The 25,186-nt window shown below is 34.3% G+C and overlaps 1 protein-coding gene across 1 annotated transcript in view; it reads right to left on the bottom strand.

Annotated features, from left to right (window-relative positions):
- The window catches only part of UNC13C (unc-13 homolog C), a 121,338-nt gene that overhangs the window by 63,705 nt on the left and 32,447 nt on the right, over positions 1-25,186 (bottom strand). The window contains exons 6-11 of the mRNA XM_065733860.1: positions 21,538-21,757; positions 15,782-16,009; positions 13,672-13,813; positions 7,207-7,376; positions 5,430-5,545; positions 3,920-4,083 (exon numbers count right to left, since the gene is read on the bottom strand). Coding sequence (XP_065589932.1) covers positions 3,920-4,083; positions 5,430-5,545; positions 7,207-7,376; positions 13,672-13,813; positions 15,782-16,009; positions 21,538-21,757 — 1,040 coding nt within the window. The remainder of the gene's footprint in view (positions 1-3,919; positions 4,084-5,429; positions 5,546-7,206; positions 7,377-13,671; positions 13,814-15,781; positions 16,010-21,537; positions 21,758-25,186) is intronic.

Here is a 25,186-nt window from a genome sequence, read left to right on the forward strand (position 1 = left end):
AGAAATACATGTAGAGAGATATCCTGCACCCTCAGCAAGTATGCTGATGATACAAAACGGGGAGGAGTGGCTGACACGTGCATGATAAGGCTGTGCTGCCATTCAGAGACCGGGATAGGCTGGAAAGGAATCTCTTGAAGTTCAACAAGGGCAAGTGCAGAGTCCTTCACTGGAAAAGGAATAATTGCATGCCCCCAAGTTAGAGCCTGATCTGCTGGAAAGGAGCTCTGCAGAGAAGGACCTAGGTGTTCTGGGGACAACAGGTTGGCCACGAGCCAGTAGCGTGCTCTTATGGCCAAAATACCCAATAATATCATAAGTTGCATAAAAAAAAGTCTACTCTGCCCTGGTGAGGCCACATCTGGAGTGTTGCTTCTAGCTATGGGCTTCTCAGTTCAAGAAAGACAGGAAGCTTCTAGACAAGAATGCTGCAGAGGGCCACAGAGATGATGAGGGGCTTGGAAGTGTCTCCCTTGCAAAGAAAGGCTGTAAGACCTGGGGCTGTTCAGCCTGGAAAAGAGAAGGTTTAAAAGAGATCTTATCAGTGCTTATAAGTATTTTGAGGGCTAGAGTGAAGTGAATGAGGCCAGGCTCATTTCAGCAGTGCCCAGCAACAGGATAAAAGAAAGTTGGCACAAACTGAAACACAAGAAGTCACAGCATATGAATATGAAGAAAAACTTCTTTACTTCAAGGGTGACAGAGCAGTGTGATGAGCTGTTTAGAGAGATTGTGGAGTTTCCTTCTCTGGAGATACTCAGAACCCTCCTGGATTCTCTCCTGTGGTACATACTGTAGGGAACCTGCTTTGGTTATGATTTCCCTTCCAAGTGCTATGACCCTTTGTTCTATTTTTTTTTAATTGACACAAAAATAATTAACATACAACTTTAAGATTGACTTCTAATTTAAAATAAATAAATAAATAAATGATTTTCTAATAGGCCTAAAGATCTGCAGAACATGAGGAACTCCAAGTGGAGATACAAAGGCAGTAATTATTCACTCTTAGGAACCATACTTGTAGCATATGCTTTGTTCAAGGGAATCAGCAGCAGTTGCTGGGAAAAACATTCAGATAATTGCCCTTAGGAAACTATGGAAAATTGTGTCAACATTTTGAGTTCAGTGAGGTCTTTTCTGCACGTTCTTCTAATGAATACACACATGGAACTACTGAACACTTGGTCTCAGCTCCTATCTTGAAAACAGACCCAAACTATATTTATTTGTTGTAAAGAAAAATTAAACCTATCTATATAAATTTTTTATGTCTTTATTTAGATCACTATTCCATTCCATCAGTAATTTGATTAGTTACATTGATGTGAATTTTTGATTTGTGTCATTTAATAAAATCTGTAAAGTTCACAGAGCCTGCTATATTTATCACATCTAAGAACGGCCATAAGTCAGAGTGCTGGTAAACCAGGTAAGAAATCTGAAAGCTTGCTTCTGCTTGCTGAAATAAATTAAAAAATATATCAAGGAAATTCCTTCCTTGTCTTTGTAGATCTCTGAACAACAGCAACTAGTAGTATGAGTAATAACTCTTTCTAATGGGCACATATATCATGGCAAACATTACCAAGTATCACATACTTCAGAGTATATATTGCATTGTTTAACCCAGAATCGTATATTTTAAATCAGGTCTGCTAGCTTTATATTGCAGCTTTCTTACTATGCAGTTTCCTGAGGATCCCTCAGTGCCTGGGAGTCTTCCAATATTTCTGGTAGTGTGAAACAGCAAAGAAAGAAGGCTCATTAGCACGCACTGCTCAGTAAGCAAAAGCTACCAATAAAAATTACTTCAGTGGATGATTTGCGTGCCTTTTGGAAAACAAGATGGCATAGTTAATGTCCATCAACTTTCTGGAATAAGAATAATGTTGCTGATTTCAAAGCATAGGAGCTTCCTGTGGTGACTCCTGCCAGCAAGAAGATATTGATAGAGCTTTTATTGTACTTGACTTTTCTACAGAATAGATCTAGGATGGTGATGCTATGTATAATTTCAGTATCTAGTCAAAATCATTTCAGTATGTTCCCTGTTTTTTGTCTTCTAAAGAGAAACAAATTACATTGAAAGCAGAATGAGAGAAAATAAATTTTTCCTTGCTGGTGGGAAGGTAGCTTAATGTAAGTACATAAACAAATGTAAATCACTATCCATCGCAGTCATCAAAATAGAGGCCATTTGGATCACTGAGCTGTTCTGCTCAGTTCATCTGTTTTCTACTGTATCTGTTTTCATTCCCATTCTCTTTTTAATTTATGTATATGCATAACATTAATGTAGTTATGTTTATTTGGATGCTAGAAGAATAAATAAATAATAAATAAAATCTCTACCAACCAAATCATTTTCCATCCCTTTACCTGACTGAAAAAATGAAATAAATTTAAAAAAGGGTGAATTATATATTCTATAAATTCTTTTTTTTTTTTTTTTTTTCCAAAGAGCTTCAAGTACAGCAACAAAAACAGCCTTTTTGTTTTATCTTAGTTTTGGGTTTGGGCTGATGATTGTTTCTTTCTTTCACATGAATTCCACATATGGATTTCCTTGTTTAGGAACTGGGTAGTGGGAATCCATATCTTGAAATGAGAATAAGACAGTCTTTCTAATTGGGCATCCTTCAGGGTAGAAATGTCTAAATTTATTCTGATAAAAACATGGATGTCGGTCTCTAACATCAGGATTCAATCATACTTCAATTTATTCTAAGGTATTATAGGGGTACAACGTCCAAAGCAAAAACATCAGCATACATGAGATATCTTTTGGGTTGATTTCCTAAGAAAGTAACTACTTCCTAAGAAAGTAAGACTACTGTTAGGAAGATGTACATGTCTGATGGGAAGGTAAACATGAAAAATCAGACATTAGCAAAGAATACAAAATTAGAAATTTCTATTTATGAAACTTATTGCATGTGTTCCTCCATATGTAGCTTGAAAAACAGCACCACAGGAGAAGTATCAGACTTAATTCTGTGCAGTGTTCAGGGTCCTTGGAGGAAGAACGTTAAACAAGTATATGTTACAAAGACACCTCTACTTTCCTATTACAGTACAGTAACTCACAATTAAGTAAAAGATACATTTATCGCAATACCAGATTTTGCCCTTATATTCTGCAATAAAAAGAAAATTTCCTGTGTTTATGTACCTTCATACTATAGAAGAGAATCATATTTTTTGGGATGGGACGTGATGGAAGAAACAAAATAAATATTCTCATTAAAAATTTCATGTCAGCTCTCTGAAGTGATAAGAAACTCACTTGGAGTCCCCTGCTTTCCAACAGCTGCAGCAGGAGCAGAATATAGTCCTTTTCACAAGCAAACTCTTCATTGGACAAAGTCAAGAACGTATGAGACATAGAAGCCTGGGAATATGAAAGCTAACTAAGCTCAGAAGTGCTGTGTTCTAAAGTAATCATAGGTACTTCAATATGGAGAATGTAGTGGTATGTTATAATACCATTAAAAGAACTTTATATCAGTTATTTACATTTGATATGGAAAGTTCCTATATCCATTCCTGGCATTCTATAATTTCTATATTTCTGGGGCAGAGTACACAGCTTGTTAAACTCTGTTCTAGCTAGCAAAGTAACCCAATCCCAGTTAATGAAGGTGAAGTCTCTATGATCCTTGCTCAATACCATAGGGATTAAGTAATGCATTAGCGATGATACCAGTAATAGTTTATAAATGCTTATAATATATCTTAATGCTAGAGCAGCTAAGCAGCCCTTCAGTGAGAATCACAGGGGCACAAAGAACAGTCAGAATTCAAAATCAGGAATAAGCATGAAATGGAAAATGAAGTCAAAGTCTTGGAACTCATCAGTTCCCTCAAACACATTCTTGACAGTAGAATAAGAAAATACAAAGATGATAATACTTACGTCATAGCTTGATAAATATATTCAATTCCATAACGCATTGCGAATTCATCTACAATTTCTTGAGCAGCATCATCAAAGTACACTTTCCAGGCTTCATCACCTCTAACTTCAGGGATTTTAACAACACCATTAGATTTAACTTCTGTCAAGTAGTGGAATAGATTCTAAATGGAAGGAATTTTTCAAATAGGAATACAAAGTTTTTAAATAGCATTCTAGAAGTATATTTTATTTAACCAGCTATATGCTCATTAACTTAGGTTTTTATTTTATTTTTTCCATTGAAGGCTGGCACCAATGAACCACCATCTGGTAAACAAAATATCCAAGGCACTAAATGGTTTTGTTGCTTTTGTTGAACTCTAGTAGTGCATGTCTATGATTCAGCACTTTGATCTATTTTCTTGACATAAGGTCACCTCAGAGAACTGGTGCAGAGAGACTGCAATATAAAGTTGTGCAGAAACTCTCCTCTCTTATATGCCCTTGCTAATCCTGAAGTTATAATGCTCATTAAAGAGTTCAACAGGAATTTGATCTCTAGTTTTACATTTCAAATTCATAATTAAAAGAAATTACTGAAAAAGAAAAGAAAGTTACAAGAAAACAATTAGAAATATGGAAGAAGCCTCTGAACTATTGAAACATATCCAATAATATTTAGGCTTAAAAATTTCTAAACCAAAACTGTTTTACTTAGAGGTAAAGTCACAGAATGCTTCTCAGATTACTAAACTCCGTAAGTATAGACAAACTGTAGATTGTATTTCCTGCTTGCTTTCACTGGAAGAAAAAAAAAAAAAGAACAAACCACAAACAACAAACCAAAGCTTAAAACTCTGAAATAATTTTAAATATTCAAATTAGTTCATAATGTTTTGGGAATTATTCTATAAGAGAAAGAAAATCTGTGGGCAGAAATGCTCTGAAAATTCAGTTTCATACATGGTGAACAACAGGATTTTGTGGATGCATATTAGTGATGAACTTTCAGATAGATGTCTTCTACATGTTTTCAGAAAACTTGCAATTTTAAAATAAAATGTCAATGTGGATCATTGCTTGAGAGAAGAGGAATCAAATACAAAGATCTCTAAAAGATACGCATCAGTTCAAAATTGGAGATTTTTTTCATTATTGATGAAAGCAATCTATGTAGGGAATAAAAACTGTACCAGGAATGATGTTTTTTTAATCAATAGCAATATTTTAGTATTTTTTATCCTTTGATGCCAGCAAGTATGTTTCTTTAATAATAATAGTAAAAATAATAATAAAAACTTCCATGGCTCCACCTCCTTTTCTTTTTTTCTGACTCCTACAGGCAAGAGTGATCTGACACTGTTACATTGCACCATCTTTGCCTCTGAACCTTGATAATCCATCACCGATACAAAAAGAGAAACCAAAAATGAACTTGTCCTGAAGCAGCAGTTATTTACTTCAGCATTCTAATATTTTGTCTCCTTTTTTTTTTCCTTTATCTGTGCAACAACTTAATAGTACATACCTCATGTAAACAGGTGTACTGCACATGGTAGGGAGCAACTTTCTCCTCTCCTTCTATTTCAACATTGATTTTCAATCTGAGAGCACCAGAGACAGCTGATTTATCTGTCCGTTTTTCTGAAGGGCAGAAAAATAACATGTTAGTAACTATCAAGTGTACATGTAGTTGTGCAAAATACGTTCATTTTAAAGCTAGAAAGTCCTATTATTGAGAACAGAGAATACTGTTTAAGTACCTCCCATAGACTTTAGGCTGTGAAGCAGGACATCATGCTATTAAGAATCTTCCTTGTTTTATTTGATAAATTCAGAACAGGCTGCATAGCAGTCTAAGTAACACTTTTGTCTTTTCAATGCAAATTATTTCCATTTTCTGTCTAGTATATGAACTAATAATTATCATTGTAATTATTAATGTCTGCTTCTAGCTTTGAAGACTAAATCTGATTTTGTTTCTATTTCACTCCTCTTTCCTCTGAGTGATGTGGTATAAATATACTGCGTTTGTGTCAATACGTGCATGTATCAGATTAAAAGCTAACATTGGTTTCCAGAATATTAAATTGATAACACATTTACTAATGTATCTTTTTAGATACTGATTGACTTTTTCTAATTTCTAGATTATTCCTTTTGCAAAGCCCATGAATTTTTAATATTAAATTATTACTAAAAGACCTCAAATCATGTCAGCTCAGCAACATTTTTTAAAAATGGCATTTTGTAATCTCTTATATAAATATTTGCAACAGCTTAAGCCAATGAAATCTTTGAAGGGTTAAAATTTGGAATATACAACGACATGTATCATATTTAAAAAAATATATACTAATTATAAAAAAAAGGAAATAAAGCAGGGTTTCCTTGCCGTTGTTAAGGAGATGTCAAAAAATTTTCAGATACATCTGTATTATTTTTACTGGGCAATGAAATACTGGCCAGGAAAATAAGGACCACTGATTAGAAAAGTCGCTTTACAGTTTCAGAAATGTATGTTATATAATTCACCTGATGTCTTTCTTAAAGAAGGAAACCTTAATGAAAATATTTCTAACATGCTTTTGTCATTATACATGGTAGAGTAACTTTTAAAATTCTATTGTAGAGCACTCAGCGCTCAGTAAGATTTTCAGAATTGAAGAAGAGCTTTATACTTCAGATGGAGGGAACGTATTCTGAGACACTTTCATTGATTTATTTCTGGCTCAAATAATGGTACTACTTAAGTCCTCACCAGACAAGAAAGCATAGTCAGCAACAATATCAGAATGCTTTGTTCAACAGCAGGCTGCATTCAATTTAACACTACACACGTAAACATATTTCAGATATACAAAACAGAAAACTGAATCTAAAGAGTTTTGTTAAGAAATACAGATGTAAAGGTATTAAAAATAAAGGAGGATTAAGTATACAAAAATTTAAGGAAGTGAATGCACACAAGGAAAATATTCACTAGATTTTTCCATGAAACTTGATAGGATATTTACTAATGCTACCATGAGTAGTCTAGACTGATGTCTTTTCTTACACATTTTTGCTTTTTCATTAAAAGAAAATATTTGTCTTTGGTATTGCTGCGATTAGCTCAATTTCCACAATTCAGCAAAACCCAGAAAAACCCAAGATTTCAAACTGACCTGTAACTTCTGATTAAAAAAAATAAAATGTGCATGAATAGAAAAGATGTATATTTTGAAGTTTTAAAGTATAAATGGTGAGATTTTACCTAAATTTCTTAAAAAAATAAATAAATAAAAAATCAGTGAGAATCATACCTAAATTATACCATACATCCATTTCTCCACTCAGTGTTCTTACTTCAATGATTGTTTGCCCAAGGAAGTCATCAGACTCCTTCTTGAAATGTTGTTTTACTCTAGATTTGATGTCATCATCTTCATCCCATACTCTCACTTTTATTCTATCTGTAGAATTATGGCATTCACTGTAAAAATAATCATAAAATCTATAAGTCAATTTTTACTTTTGTACTGCTAATTCAGTGAGCTTGATTTCTGTGCAACTGTTTTAGGTGACAAAATACCTACAACTGCAATATTCAATGAAACAGATGGCCATAACACATTACTAGGGGAAAAGGTAGAAATATTACATGTAGAAAGTAAAGAGAGTAACTTGAATGAACTATGTATACACAAGAATTGCGTTCATGAATGTCATGAACTTCTCATTGAAATTATTAGTAAGTTTATAATATCTACTCCTCAATACTTTTAAAAATATCTTAGGAATGCTACAGTCAGATAAGACTTTCCATTCACAAATGTTATGCAGTCCTTATAGCAGACCTCAAAAGTCGTAGCCTTACATGTAATAATAAAAAGTGTGAGAAAATCTTAAATAATATTTTCAATACGTGGCACAACATTTTTGAATTTGCAATGAATGATTTGCTGCAAAACAAGACAGGCGAAGGAAAAAAGACAAAAAATAACAAAAAACCCACTGGAAAATGAATAGCTGCTTTGTTTAAAGGATATGTTACTTTCATCCATAGTCTCAATTTCCCTCAAAAGGAGAGGAAGGGTCAGACTTCTGTGTAGTAAAGAATTGCAAATTCAGGTGGCTTATCAAACTCTCATGAGTTGAGGTGATATGAGAAACTTCTGAATACGAGTGTGGTGGCTTCACTTGTAATGCAGAGTTCCCAAGTGGATAAACTTTTTCAGACCTACCTTCACGATATTAGTGTGAGCTCTTGTTTGAATTCTATTCTAAGCACTAACACTGTGCAGTGATCTATTTCATCAATTCCAGCATTAAAACAGTAATATTATAACTTATCTCCCAACTGGCACCCCTCAGGGTTTGTTCTAAGAATTAATTAGAAGTAGTAATAGGCTTTAGAAACATGAAGTGCTTTAAATGTCATTATTACTGTCAGGGCTGATCAGTCACTAAAAATGGTATTCACAACTCACAATGACATCATTCAGTATCACAGAAATACTTGTATGCCTGTCCATATTCCAAATTTTAACACTGAAGATATCTCTGGTAATTAAAAAATACATTATTCTGTGATTAGCAAGACTAATGAAGCCTACTTTCCTTTTGTCTTGTGGCTGCCTTCCCTGACATCTAAAAAACAGAAATCATAAATTGAATCTTCTCCCGTAATTTGGGTTTTTCATAAATTATCCCTTCATATGGACTCCCTAGTGTCTGTTATAGGGTGAGTTCGTACTGAGGACACTCTTAGGATCTAATCTCTGTTGGACTGTCTTTCTTTTCAGAGACTGTGACAGACCCAGTATTAGACAATCTGAAATTTTTCTGAATCCAGAATTCAAAATTTACTCACCAGAACAGATTAAGAAAATACTGATGCAGATGAATCAAATAATCATCTTCACATTAAGAAATATGACTAAAATCAGAATCAAACCATCTAATGTTCCTAATGTGTAGCCTTGAGTTACTGATTGACACAGTCCCTACCTATGTTTAGTTGTGCATCCAGTATACATTTTAAACTAGAATTTTCTACTGTTGGTACAGGGAGATGTAATAATGATGAGGTACTTACATGACTCTGATCACCATATTTATGCTACGAGTAAGTTCTGTTCCCATTTTGCCTCTTGGGGAGACATCACATGTTATTTGTAATACCATTTAATGACATTTTATATCTTATTATCCTGGTACAGCATTTATTTCCCTCTGACGTACACTTAGCTGATTAAATAATGTTTATTCACATGGTCAGGAATCATGTACTTTTCCCCAAAACCGTTTCATCATTCCCACATTTTTTTTTTCATCATTGAGGCACAACGATATCTATAACTACCAATGTGTCTGCTCACAAGTTCATCTTATCTAAACCTTTATTGCTCAGTCAGCTTTGCTTCAATGTATTTGCAATGTTCATATGTAAGGCCTCAAACTTATATAGAGTTGTGATGCAAAAAGGGACTGTGTGGATGAACACCTACTTCTACTGACTGGGCTACCCTACAGCTGTGAGATACCCATACAGAAACAGCCCCTCAGATACAGCACATTCTGCTTTACTCCATTAACAGAAATTTTTTTTCCCATTCTAAGGAAGTGATATTGCTATAACTTTCCAATATTTTATCTCAGTGAAATTCTGCAAGCAATCAGCAGAGAAATTCTGGCTGTATCTATTAAACTGTGAGTACTTCTCTTTAGGGTAACTCTAAGCAACATCCAAATGGATGCCTGAAATAGCTACCAAAAAAAATCTTAATTCATCAGAAACCCTAGACTGAAATATTAGAAATATGAAGCATTTGAACAGCTTTTCTCTGACTAACATGGAGACCAACTGTCTTTATATCTAAGCTATGTGAATACCATTCAGTGCAAGAAGATACTTTTTTCTCATTATGATTGGCTATACAGCAATAAGAATGCTCAGGAACAGTCTTGTTTGTAACAAATATAAATTTTTCTCCCTTCAGAGTTACTGGAAATCTTCCCAGACACAAACAATTGGATTTTGTATCTTCAATTGCATTTGCACTATACCACGAGGAAATCTTCAACAATATCAGACACTAGACAAATTCTAACTGTATAGTGATGACCAAGATCTTGGCCAGATGGTAATCATTATCTTCACAAAAACCTTTTCACTGATCTAATTTAAGTCCAAGTGTATGCATTTGTGCACTGAGTAAAGTACCAGGTATCCAATGAATCAGTTTATTGGAGACATAAGGTAGTCTAGTGACAACCAATACAGAATAAGCAGTATAAAACAATCCAGTTATATGAAAAAATTTTGGAAAATGTGATTGTAGCTGAGGCATTAACATAGCGAGTGATCAGAGGAACACGATCCCTGCAAACCAGTCTGGAGAAGCATGTTTGCTAGAAAATACTGCCAGAAAAGGCAGATATCAGCAATCTGAATCAACTATTGAGAATAGTCAAGAAAAGCATGAGAGTAAAGAAGACCTCTAATAGAGAGTTGGATGCAGCTAAAATATCAATAGACCTAGAAGTCTGTAAAAATTTGAAAACTATTCAGCCAAAATATTTTTCTCTCCTACAACTGAAAACAAAAATGTATACTTTTTTGTTGTTATTTTGTTTTCTTTTAACACAACCAGAAGAAGGTAGAAAATGGACAGTGACAGTTGCAGGATTCTTCCTTTGTTCTGGGGTTGAATAAAAATCACCTATCACTGATAACTTGTAACTCATTAAGACATTAGAAAGCCCTTGCTACCTATAATACATTATTTAGAGGAGCATCTGTACTTATGTTTACTTGCCTAGCTTGTGTAAAAAAAAAACACACATTCCAAGGAAAGATTCTTCCTCTGATAGTCTTCAGTGGGTTGTTTACTGAATTGCATGCAGGTGTACACATGCTTTCCTTTAGTCATAATTCATGAGTTCCCACATTTAAATCTATCCCATATATCCATGTCATGGTCATTTAGCAGAGCTCTATTGAATGTGCAGTTTGAAACATTCACTCTCTTCTAATCATACAGTCATGTTAGGATTATGTGTAATTCTGCCAACTTGAATACTGCCCTCTCTCTGCTATGACAGAGCAAATGAGCACTGAGTAGCCAGTGTTTTTTCCAAGTCCTTGTTTTAGAATACATCAGGAAATTTAAGTGTATGTCTTGGTATTATGATTAAATACACAGTGTATAGTTTTGTGTTACGTTTATGTTTAATTTCTGAATTCAGCATTTAGGAATTATAAGGATGATTAGTGTTTGATTGTATTAAAGACTACCAAAGATAACAAATGAAGCCAACTTTAAGTGAAAATTCCTGAGTCAATAGAATAGTTATATTCATTTTTTTTTTACGTTGAAGTCTTATGATAAAATATTTAGTTTGCTTAATACATTTCAGGTATTCTTTTAATTGAAATCCAATGTACTAAATAAGCCAGGGAGATAACCACTGTAGAAAATGCAACTACATAAGAATGACTGAAAATGCAGTTAGTTAATGCATTTAAAATGCATTTATTCAGCAGAACTGTGTTGTTGGTGTTTTAACATTATTGCTACGGCAAAGGATTACAGGTTCTGGGTGAAAAAAAAAAGTATATAAAAATTTAAAGTTTCCAGTGATTTTCTGGTAAAAATAATCTCTGCTTACATAGTTGAGAAAATAAATTCAGAATTGCATACAAAATCTGCTGAGTTACTCATCCAGCTCTAGGTATTACACAATTAATACATTTAAATAGAAGAAAGCAATTACTCTCCTACCTTGTATTACTCACAGTCATTCAATGACATATGGCATTTCAGCAGCAATTGGTGTTGTAAAACCCCCCAAAAGAAAACACTGTCTATATACAGTAGCCTGTAAAAAGCTTCTGAGTGTGAGCATGCCCTGAATTAATTATTCATTTCTGATATTGGCCTTAGAATCTGTGCAAGGAATAAGCATACCCTGTTTAATATAGATGTATTTTTATCTGACAAGTAAAAGTGCCATCTTGGGTCATATCTCTTTCAAACCCACAAGTGGAATGATAATCTCCCAAATCATAAGGCAAAATATTTTTGTCAAAGAATAGAGGAGATAAAAAAAAGCTGTTGTGCTACGTGACAATACTGCATCTTCTTGAAGAAAACAAAGCTTTTTTCAAATGCTTTCATGTTCAGGAACCTGAACACGAAATCCCTGACAGATTTTTTCCTCCATGTTTTATATGGGCAGAAATAATGAGAACTGATGTCTTCAGAAAGAGAAGGGAGAAGAAATTAAACATTACAGCCTGAAGACAATTACTTTTCATTGTGATGAGTGGCTACTGTGAAGTTGTATTTTGCACATGTTCAGAAATAAGCAGTTCTGAATCCTGACAGGTCAGGGTGCAGGATCCTGAGCTGTCCTTTAAGCTGCTTAATAAATTCACAGGTGCTTATAAAGATGAAACATTGCTTTTATAATCACTGATACAAGGTTTCATTGCTAAAATAGAACCAAATTAACATCCAGTTTTGAAAAGCTCTATTAAGAGTAAGTATAATAGACTTCTGTAACATATACTATTCTAATGCATCATCTGTATGTATTCTCAGTAAGAACACAAATAAGATTGTATTTCATTTAACAAACTCTGGAATTTCATATCATTTAAAAATTATAATTTCATCTTTTCATAACTTAGCACTGCTACCACGATCTTCTATAAATTATCCACTACCTACATATGATAATGATTAAATACTTGATTATGACATGACATATGTCATACTACATATGACATGATTAAATACTTCCCTTTCACATAAAATTTTCTAAACAAAATCTAAAGCTTATTTTATCCTTTCAGAATCTCCAGTTGACTTTGACTAATTAAGAGAACATCACATCATATACAGTGGCACATAGTAATCAAACTGAGAAAAAAGTAAATGCTGAAATACTTTTGATATATGGAGAGGAAGAACACTAAGCAAATTGATAGCATTATCAGGTAGGTACCGTTCTCAATCAGGAATGTGTTGTGTCCTAAAGCAAAGTTTCAACGAAAGGAACAGTGTAGTATATGTGAATTGGAATTTCCTATACTGCAACATCTCTTTCTGAAAGATCTTCTGGGAACACTGCCAAAATTACAGCTGGCACGAAATCATATTGAAACCTTTGTCAACATATAACAGATTGGAACATCTATTTTGTTGTCAGGGTTGAACTTAAGTAATATGCTGACAACAAACTGTACCATTTTCAGTTCTGGGGCTGTAGCCAAGGGAAGGAGACAGAAGGATCCTACCAGACTCTTCTAAGCTGACCTCTAGACAGCACGGCCTTGGAAAGGATAACCATTACAAACAACCCAGCTCAATTTCTGAAGTATGCTAGGTAATACCAGTGCCCCATTTTCACCTAGGGTAATCGTAATGTTCAATAAAACCATGTTTTAACTGTCACGATCAGTGCCTGAGGCACAGGAATGCATTTACATCTACTTTTAGCACCTAAGTTGAAAGTCTGAATAACTTGTAATCGAAGTTCTCTATAAAATAAGGAACAAATAGATGCCATCAATAGATTCCCCATAGTTATGAGTTGCATGAGTAATATAAATACACTTTAAAAAAACTTCCCTCCCCATTTAGAGCTAGTTTATTAATGCTTTGCACATGCATGGTACAGACAACAAACGCTTTCAGATTAAGATTTTTACTTGGCCGTATTTCATTACCCAAATATAAAATAGAAAAGTAAGAAACAATGTGATGTTATATACTTACAAATAGAATTTCTCATCCCATACTGGATTCAAGTTTCCAAAAATAGTCTTTGTTCTCCGTTTGGTTTTGCCAACCTGCACAGTAACATATGGGTCACTTGAGCCAGTTTTGTCCTTTGCTTGTAAGCCCTGAGCACAAAGCACTGCAACAAAATGAGAGAAATGTACTTTAGCCTTCATAGTCTTTATTGCCAAGAAATAAATGAGACAGTGACAGCAGCAACAGGAAACAAAGCCCTCAGAACAAGGGCTGTTGAAACTAAGATCTCTAGGTCATGTTTCCCAGTTTCTGTTACACTGGAGATAAATAAGATTTTTCTAACTACCCTTATGGACTGAACCAAATTTACAAAAATGGTTTGATAGAGGAATAATGTAATGAGTCAGTAGAAAGCAGAGAACAAGTATTTTCCTTTCTGTACATAACTCAGATACTCATATCAAACTTTGGTTTAATTAGCATGGCAACATAATACTGTTGTATAATTTGGATTCAATGTTATGATACCTTGAATGACAAAATTTCTTTAAATCCAAAATAAATTAATTCATTTTTTACCCAAATATGAAAAAAATATCTATAAACTTCCAAAAATCCGCACAGTGGATTACAAATCTAGTCATGAGGAATGTGATTGTCATTTCTATTTCTCACGAGAAAGACAAACTTATGATGGTTTTCTAAATACTTTCCATTCTACCTTAAACAGAGTGACAATTGCATTTTTTTTATCTGCTAATGTGTTTTTCAGCATTTATGCTAGCAAATGTTCGGAATAGTTAACGTCTTTATGAATTTGTAGCAAGTAAAAATCCATATAATATCATTTTCCATCATAATTCATAAAGCTGGAAAACTCGAGAGAAAGCAAAACTGTCAAAAGGCAGCCCATCAAACCCAGAAAGCTGCAGCTAGAACACTCGTGGTGGCTGCTAACATCTGCAGAGCTAGGTTTTAATATTTTGCACATATTGTTTAAAATGTCTCAGCAGTACCATTTAGCAAATATTTTCTGATGTCCATCATTTCGAATAATGAATCTCAGTGTGCTCAGAAAAAATGAATACATAAAAATGGGTGACTATTCTTACTCAGCACATCAGCTCCCTGTGGGAATTCAGCCATATCTGCTTAGTTCAGTGTTAAGAAATAACAAAAACAATATGAATGGTGAATCACTAGAACTGGTTCCCCAGAATTCTTTCAGATCTAGTGGACAAAATCCTGTGTAAGCAATGTAACTTTCAAGTGAGCCCTCCTTTTAGCAGAGGATTTGAATGTACTGCAGATTACCCTTCCAAAATTACACCAGAAGTTATTCTGTGGTCCTATAATTAAACGCTGAGTCAACAAAACTGAAATAACTATGGGTTTTTCTTCTAAAAGAGGAGTTCAGCAAAGTGAGTAACTTTTGAATCAACACTGGTAAACTGGTATTTACTCAGCAGATAGACAGCCTGAAAGCATTTGCATATTTGCTGAGTTAACTTGCTAAGATTGCCGCCCTAAACACTTGGCTTATAAAGAGCAGTAGAGGACAATACTGTATTCTTTAAATGCTGTGAATGTTTGATTATACAAACAATATTTTCAAAATATTTTAAAATCTGTTTTTGGAAAACAATCCAACAGATAGGACTGAAACATCAGGTACCAAGAATTGATTTAAACATACTTTAGCAAAGTTGCTATACAGCATTGAGAAATTGTTTGACCCTTAGTCAAGGAATAAAAATGGATTATAAGTCCCAGATCAGCGGGGTCAGTAATTGTGCACTGCAGCATTCAGAGCATGTCACTCGTCATGACCTTCAACACTTGCAGCTGATCAACACTTGGCAAAAACTTTCTAAAGCACAAGAGTTACTGGTGGGAGGTAAAGGAAACAGAATAAAAGCTTCTACTTTACCAACTGGAGCAGTGGAATGTAAAGTGGTTTTACCAACTTAAAACTTTCCAGTTTGGATGCTACAAGTTCAGACATTTATAGATGCACCAAGTACACAATTTACCACACAGTTCCCATTCTAACTATAGTAAATCTTATTCCTCAACAAGAAAAATAGGAAGGAGAGACTTCTCAGAGCAAATAATGCAGAAGAAAATTTACCTGTGATAGTAAGTTTTGCTGACCATTTTGATGTCCCGTCCAAAACACTTTGCTTTGCTGCTTTTGTATATTGTACAAAATCTTCTTTGGAAATATCAAACATTTCCTGGATTACTTCAAACACCTCTGGTCTATTTTTCTCTCTGATCTTCATTCTTTCCTTCATAGCACTAATAATGTTCTGCGTCTTATCTTCTGCACCATGTTTAGAACTTTTCTCAGCAGCTCCTGAAATGAGAGAAAAGGTCAACACATTTCTTAAAATCACACTTTCTTAGTTCTTTCTCTTATTTAGAGTCTCTAATGAAATTTTGGTACTGCAGCATTCAAAGCAGATATATTTTTTCATATGGGCAATACCAAGCTACTCATAATTATTCTTTGTAATATCTAAAAATTGACAATTGTCTAAGTTTAACATGACAAGTTAATATTCACCTTCATTCAGTTACACACTATATGCAGAAATATTTATAGAATCAGTACTGTTCAGTACTGATCACTACAGTGAGAACATCAGAATATCTAACTGCTTTTATATAGTTAGGCATGCTGATTCTTACAGAAAGGTGTACAGAAGTGTCCAATATCTGGGTCTATTTGCTCTGACCTTGCCTTTGTTATTAGCTAAACTACAATAATGCATTTAAAATTACTTCTTCAAACTGGGTGTATTTTTTTCTCTATAGATCAGCACAGTGCAATATTTTCATTTCTTTCTCCTCTTAGAACAGGATGACACAGGAAATGTACTTGTTCCATGATGACAAAATTATTAATAACAAAACCAATATTTAAAACTGCTAGTGTTTTTACTTCATTTTTCAAAGAAGTTTTTGTTTGACAGTAAGAAGATTAATCTGGTCTCCTACTATGCTCTCCAACTGTGGAAATCTAATGAACAATAGAAAAAGAAAAAATAACAGCCATAGCAGATTCAGATGCTTATTTTACCACTTCCAAATACATCTTTCATTTGCTGACTCTGCCTACACTCATAGAAAGTTTTTCATTCCTTCCTTGAACAGTGTTCATACATACGCATATACATAGATATTATAATTATCCTATAAATCCTTCTAACTGAGGCATTCATAATTCAGTGAACATAAACATTTAGATTAGTTTGAGACTACCCTAACTGCCAAAACAGTTTTGTAGCAGTGACATGACATCCTCACTCGAGATCAAAGTGCAATACATTATTTCCCTTTTTTAAGCACCATGAGTGAGCAAAGGCGTGTTTCACAAAGCTCTGTGCTAATGGTGGAAATTCTGGTGGCTATTGAAACCATACTTCTAAATATGACCTTCAGGTTTCTACTGAATAGATTAAAGGAAATGCTTTTCCAAGAGTTCCAGCACTGAGACCATCCAGGGAAGGAATACTATGCCTAATAGAAAAATGAGATTCTGGAAAAAAATGAGATGGGGTTAGAGAATCTTATGAAGATTTGCATACTAAGTTTTGCATACTAAGAATTATGTGAATCTCCATTACCCTGCTCTTAACAGCTGCAGGCCAGGGGTAGGATTCAAGGGAGAGTTTTGTAGTCTCCTTCCTAGTATGAAGTAGAAAGATACAGATGTATTAATAGATAAAAACACCAGGGCAGAAGAAAGCAGAGAATCTTCTAACTGAAATTAATATATTTGCAACAAGGAAATGTATTGCACTGCTGCAAAGGTTTGTGTCACATACATAGAAACTACATGATGGAAGACATGTAATGTAGGGTCAGTTTTAAGAAAGAACAACACTTGCTCTTTATATGCTGATACACTGGTAATTATCCACGTCTTATCTGGAGCAAAACATAACAGCATGTTGTTTTCACAGTACTTCTAGACGTCAAAAACAAAGGAATAAAACTTAATGGCAATCACTACATTTTATTATTAAAACTCAGTCAAAACAACACCCGTGCTTGAGTGCTATTAAAATTCATGGTTTTTTGGAAAACATCTCTTGAGTGACCACTCAGATAAATTATATCACAAGCCCAGAACAGACAGATTCTATTTCTCAGTAGCATTTTTGTTATTATTCAGTAAATATATGAGGATGATAGATATCAAAGTATATTATCCAAATGAGAATAACTTTTAGACTGTATTAACCTATGAATGATGCCAGGTTTAACCTATAAAATTCTGGAAATTAAATGAAAATATTCAAGCAATTTGCTGGTTTTGAAGACCCAGACCAACCACTTCAGATTTTACTGTTGTATAACAGAGTTGCTGTGTTTCTCAAGGAGACCATGTTGTAATGGGTTTGATTCATTATCCTTCCCGGGAGATTTCTGAAGAGATTTCTCTTTAAAAATTTTAACCCATCTCAGAGTCACTTTAAAGCCAAAACGAAGTTCTCCTTATCATTTGTCAGTCAGGTTAAATGTTCCCGATCAATGTCTCTGCAATTCGAGTAACTTGTGTGCTTTGTAAAAAAGTGTCAATACTTCTTATCTTGCAGGTCAGTATGAGGAAAGAAACTCAGAGATGTGGCCAGAATGGTATTACAAACAACGGAAGCATAAGCTGAAACCTCTACCATGCTAAGCTCTCTATTCCAATTCTTGATGGAAATTTAAAGCAAGATATGAGAATAACAAATACTTTATAATCAATGCCGTATTGCCATTTGTCCAAAGTAGTACTGAATTTTAGCTCATGATTTTAGAAGCTGTGCCAGGGCATAACGGCAGTGAGTACTATAATCAACATCACTATTGCTAGCAGCAGCAAGCACTTCTTCAAAAGGTTGTGAAAACTTTACACAGATAGCACTCTAAACACAGCTCCTGAGAGGTAAAAATGATTATGGATCCTTTTAAATGAATAGTCAAATTGTGACAAAGATACATTAAACAACTTGCTCTGCAATTAGAATTCAGATATTTCAATGCTTTGCTCAACCTAAAGGGTCTCAGTTCATTTCCTACAATACCAGCAAACTTTTTTTTTTTATAGCTTTTGTTGAGATTCTCACAGCTTCCAATGAGTACTGAATCAACTATCAATATATCTACAGTGTTGAGTAAGATTATCTCTCAGCATCATATCTCAAAAATTTTAAATAAATGCAATCTTGTAATTTCCTTCCTTCATTGTTTTCATTGTGTCTGAAGTATCATTTTTCTCTCTCCTTTTTGGTCCTCTGATGTGGTAAAAGGGATATATATAGTAAAGGAAAATGGCATAATTTCATAGGATTGAAAAAATGATGAGATTCCATAGCCAGTAAAGCTCACGAAATCTTGGAAATCTCTTAATCTTGAAAGAAATGATCAACATTCAAGTGATAGAATAGTTTAGTTAGATGTGATCTTCAGAGATTATGCAGTCCAACTACCTGACCACTTCAAGGCTAATCAAAAGTTCAACCATATTACTGGAGGTGTTATCCAAACGTGTCCCAAACACTGACAGGCCTGGAACTTCAACCACATCACTAGGAAACATGTTCCACAGTTTTACCATTCTCACAATAGATAAATGTTTCCTTATATTCAGTCTTAACCTCATCTGCTGCAGCTTTGTGACTTATGCATGAGTCCTGTTACGGGCTACCAAGGAAAAGAGACCAGCATCTCCATCTTTGCTTTCCCTTCTCAGGACTGAAGAAATGCAGTAATTTTCTCGAGATAAAACAAATGAAGTATCCTCAGCCGCTCACAAGGCATGAGGAGATTAAGGACACTGAAAAATTAGGAATCAATACAAAATAAATTAAACAAGACCATGAAACCAAACACCAGATGGAGAACTATCTAGTAATTTTACGTCATGAGATGATCACTGGAGAGTGTGACAAGTGGTTCCTGAAAGATGAAGGAGAGCAACATTTTCTATTTTCTCTTTATGTCCTTTAAAAAGTATGGATATAACATGAACCATGGACACATTCTGAATGGCACCTGTGTTTCCATAGGAAAGTCTTACTGATTTAAGAGACAGAATAATTAAATTAAAAGTTGCATTTTAATGCATGTTCCAAATTCTATTATTTAAAAATAAACAGCATAACTTTATATTTCTACTAAATCATTTTCTGCAACTGCTTTTATATCCTCTGTTGCTGACAGAAATAAACAGCTTTATTTTGTGTAGTATTGATCAGACTAATTAAGACAATATCATAATTTACATTACATAATAAGATAACAAGGCCCTTCCACTGTAGGGGCTAATACAGACACAACAAGATTAAAATCAATTCTGATTTAATGTTGCACCTACTGTTAGAAAGAAGCATCTTGTTGAAGAGAGCTCTAATGAACATCGTACTGATTTTATTAAACCTAATTTAAAATAAGCTTATGTATTGATCTTAAGGAGCTTGAAATGGCAATTTGTTTCTACGATGTGTTAGCAATTGCTACACATAAAAACAAGTAAATCAAAAAAGAATCAGTCACCCAGACAAAGAAGCCCCCAAACCAAAGAGTTCCACAAGTTTTGGGGGCCAATATGTCCTGGTGACTATGGGATATTAAAAATGGTGACTGTTTTAAAAGTATCCATAAGAACAGGATGTGAAGACCAGGATCCTTTAGGTGCATCAATTTTGTTATGTCTGCAGTTTGTCTTCCAGAGGTTTACTCTTTTAAAACTAAATTGTTCATTTTTTCTAGACTTATCAGCACAAATATCTAGAAATCCTTTTTTAAAATGTTTGCAGGCTCCCTCAATCTAACAAGTCTGTAAAAAATCTAAAAGGCAATATGGCTCTCTGAACAATTTCTTCCACTTTTTGGGCTGACAATAGTTCATAAGTCAGGAAAAAATGGGTAAATTTTGCTTCAAAGAAGTAAAATGTATGAAAAGAAGAATAATTCTACACAACAGTTTTAGCCAAGCTTTTTTTAGAGCTTTTAGACAAGCCAACTATTAAAGGGATGGATGCATCTCATGCCAGCTTCAGGTTTGTGGTAACTGGAAAAGTGGTTCAGCTGTTATCAGTTTGGCAGCAGTGGGAAAGGTGGAGCAGAAAAAACTGTGATCAGCATGTAAATACAATCTGAAGGTGTTGCACCATACCCAAGGAAAGGATTTCTAGTTTTGAGTGATAATAAAATCTGAGCCTCTCCACAGATGTGCGGCAACATTAACACCTGCAATCAGCTCCTGTACCCATGAAAAACAAAGTACATTATGACCAAATTGCAGGTCATATGAATACAGAAATACAAAGATTACACTCAAATCTTGCAGACTTGCTTATTGTTTTCTAGTCTGTAAAGACTGGAGAAAAGGATTTAGAAAGGGGGGGTAGTTCATCTTAATTCTAGTCTCAAAGAAGTTCCTACCTATCTATTTTTCCCTTACGCATATGTGGTTTAGTATTTTGAAGAAGATCTGATTTACTCCTATATTTATGATTTGATTGATGAAAGCATGTTACTGTGATTACAGTGATTACTAGTATTTCCTTTATCTTTACTCTTGCATTCTGAGTTAAAACAAGGAGTTAACTTCAGGCAATAAATTCCTCTGGATGTTGCCGTTTGCAATGCAAAGTATATAATATACTGATGCTACGAAACATCATTTTGTAACTGACCAAAGTTCCATACATTCCAAGGACAAAGACAACAATCACAATTTCTGGCTAGGTCCTAAGCCACTGAAAAATCAACATGCCTTCACTCGTTTCTGATGATTTGGCCCTTCACTGTAAGAAATGTTTGATCATACGGATAAAATAACTGCATCAAGTACTGCAAAGTGTTAGTTGTCCACAAAATACTCACTCTGCAAACAGTCAGCATTTAGGAGGTCTTGGCACTTTTCATGACATTTAACACCACATTCCGTGCATCTCATTCCTTGCCTGGCTATGCCCCAAAGAAGACCTTCACATTCATAACAATATGTAGGAGTTGTTGCTGTCCAAACTTCAAAGTTATGAGGTGTAGTTGATGATATTGGGTAGATCAAAGCCTGCAAAGTCTTCTTGAAAACATGTATTTTCTGTTGAGTGAGAAAAATATACCAGGACTTGAGCTGAAGTACTGCTTCATGCAAGTGAACTGAAGTTAAATTTTATGTTATTAAGTACACGTTATTACAATTACAATGTCATACATGGAAGTATGAACTAATCTCTGAAATTCTGATTTCCTCATTGTCTTGCACTTTGAAGGAAAAGGAAGTTTAAGTTACATTTTGATCACACAAATAGGAGAGTTAAGTTGGAAAAAGTTTACTCAGTTATTTTATTATCAGTCCTATCAGTGTTTTATATTTTGATGAAGTAAAAAAAAATCAGCAACATTACTTTCCCTGATGATTTTTAGTTATCTAACATTATTTCTCGACATTTAAATACGTCCAATTGGGTCTCAGACATACTGCACAGAATATACTGTGATTATATACATTGATTATATAATGTCTGCACAATAACTTTATCAAAAAGCAGGCTAATTTTGTGGTCTCATTATTATTATTATTATTTTGTATTCCCATAGTAGCATGTTGACTACCTCACTTTTGGGGAAAAAAGACTCTTTTTACCTAGTAAGCTAGAATAGTTCATACTCTTAAAAATATGCACCTATTTCTTGGGCTTCTTTTTTGCTTTAGCAGCCATGACCAGTTCTAGCAGAACAATCAGCTATTTGCTGATTAGTATTACAAACAATCTGAATCAGCTCCATAGTGCTTAATGAGTTGAAAACTCACCAAAAACAAACAAACAAAAGAAAACAAAACCTCACTGAGAATCAGTGGTCTTATTTACTTGTTGAAGGTTTGTTTTTAGCCACACAGATCTCCATTTTTTTAAAATCCAGCTTATTAAAGATGAGAAAAACTCAGCAGTCTGTAGGCAGCAATTGGACTCCATACACAAATATGACTGGTTCTTTTTTCATTAAATGCACAGGAGCCTGCTACAAATGTTTTAGAAGCTCTAGACTTGTTCCCTTATCAGTGAATAACTTGTCTCTTTTAGTAAAAGTGGTTGCACAAGATATTTCAAAAGATCTGTTCTACCATCACTTCATCTTAGGCAGATATAACCCAAAGCAGATGTATGTTGGCTGTGTGGCTGTAGCAGACGGGGGAAAAACATTTAGAACGTGTGTAATTTGTCAATGTGCTTTATCTCTACTTCTGCAGTTCTGAAAATATACATTAAAAAGCAAGGCTAGGTTAGAATACCAATTCAGAGGAATGAAGTTGTTCAAAGGCTTGAGCTTAATAAACAAGAAATAGCTTTAGTGTGGAGCTAGAGAAAAAGAAAAAGAATTTAAACTAGAGCCAATGAAGTGCAATAATTATTCTGTGAACTATGTATATCTTCTACAAGAAGGGTTGTAGCTGCAGTTGTTTTCAATTGATTATACTCTTAAGTGCTTGTTAACACTAATAATTTTAATGTTTCTTCAGCTGTGGGAAGTACATGTTGAGTACAAGATACTATTCTCCCTAATAGTATGCTGACAGGTTCTTGCACTTAGTTCTGTTTATGTGGCTACATCTCCCCTCAAATGTGGGCTAATGTGCTAAAAATAAATTACCTGATAAAAATAAAAATATATCTGCATAATATTGCACATTAATTGCCATGAAACAATGAATTTACTGTCTTGAAATCATAAATCAACTACTTTGTAAGTTCAAGCACTAGAAGTAAGGATAACAAATGGTATTAAGTAGCTTAGGCTGCTAGACCTCTGACCGAAATTGCTAGTTACATATTAATAACCTCTACTCTGTGATGTCAGACGTTTCATGGATGCATGATCCTAGTTCCTGAGAACACTGTAAAACTAGAAAGAGATGAAAAAATAGAAAGAATAACCAAGTTGCATTCTAACTTTAGCCTTTCCTAAAATATTAGCCATCTAATAAACACCACTGAAAGCAAGCAAAATCTGCTTTGGATCAATTTAGAACATCCTATCGGGGACTGGACTATCCACAGCTACCTAACTTCTTTGTACATATATCCACCCCTGCCTCTCATGGAGGCTATGAAGACAAAAAAGAAAAATTCAGAAATGACCCCAAGGTTATTTAATGCCACTTGCTGAGGAATGGTGTTTCTTACAAACTAGAAGCCATCAGGTCTTTGAAGATTTATGTGTAGATAACTCCTACCTTCCTGACCTCTGGTAGTATCAGCATAAGTCTGAAGCTTTCACCCTATTAACTTCACTGATTTTTTTCATAAAATATAAATCATTTTGGATTTTTGTGAGCAACTTCTGTCTGCTTCTGAAAGGGCAGTAGGTAATGAAATAGCACAGATCAACTGGCCTTGAAATAAACAGCTGAAGGTAAATGAAGTTTTCAGCTGGAAGACACAATCTTTAGATGAGTTTTGCTGCTGAACATGATCTTTCCCTTTCTAACTGATGCCTTGTTAATAAAGTACAATTGTAAAGGAAGATTTTATTTATTTTACTGTCCAGAAGCTTTCTTTCCTAATTCTCTATTTTAAAGTATCTATTGTGCATTCACTGAACTCAAAGCATGTCAACATACAGCACAGTTAACTTTTAGGAGGATTCTTTACCTTTCGAAGTGATGTTCATTTTTGTTACATTTTACTTCAGATAATTTATCAATGCCACTTGACACTGTTTTCACAATTTTTTCGCTCAGTCTCTTTATCCAGCAAAGTAATTAAATGGATGCTAAACAAAAAACTTGAGTTTCACTGAGGTTAGTACTTTGACAGTGCTTAAAAGATCTTTCAGTGCTTGAGAACACGCACACTCACTGTGTCAGGAGTGACAAACTCACAAATATGTTACATTAGAAGAATGGTGGTGTTGGGTGGCAAAGCTCAGCTCATGTTTTAATATTTGAAATAAGTGGCATTGGATTTTTTTTTTAGTTAATAAAAAAACCCCAAAAAACATTAGTTCAAATAGTTCTCATACTGAAAGCATTTTCATAATGAATTTAACCAGCCAAACAACCTGTTTCTAACAAAATCACTAACATTCCCTGTGGAAAAAGTTGAAATGTAAAAAAGAAGCCAAGAACAGAAAAGCCTTAATGTAAAGGATAACTTCTCTGAAGGGTGTTTTCTTCCTAGTAGTTCAACGGTGGGTACTACTTCATCTGGTTTGTGGACATTATCTGAAGAGTTCTTTTATCCCAGAAAGTATCTGTTCTTTTTGTTTCCATATCTTGCTCTACTTTGTTTTGATGGTGCCTTAGGGCACTGAGTTCTGCTGCCTATTTTCAGGCTCAGTAGAAAAGTATTTCTTTTCACCTATTTAAAATGTTGATTTAAACATTGAAGATCCTTTTACCTGTACCATTACATCTATCTTAGAATGAGCACTTCAGTATGTTTAGAAAGGGCTAGCATAAGACAGACTTCTCTTATGCACCTCTTTTCTGAGGTAACCTTTCACATTTTCCCCCTTAAACTTTTAT

Source organism: Cyrtonyx montezumae, unplaced genomic scaffold, assembly GCF_038088225.1.
Source record: "Cyrtonyx montezumae isolate F1298 unplaced genomic scaffold, pur_monq_1.0 scaffold_17, whole genome shotgun sequence".
Lineage (NCBI taxonomy): Eukaryota > Metazoa > Chordata > Aves > Galliformes > Odontophoridae > Cyrtonyx > Cyrtonyx montezumae.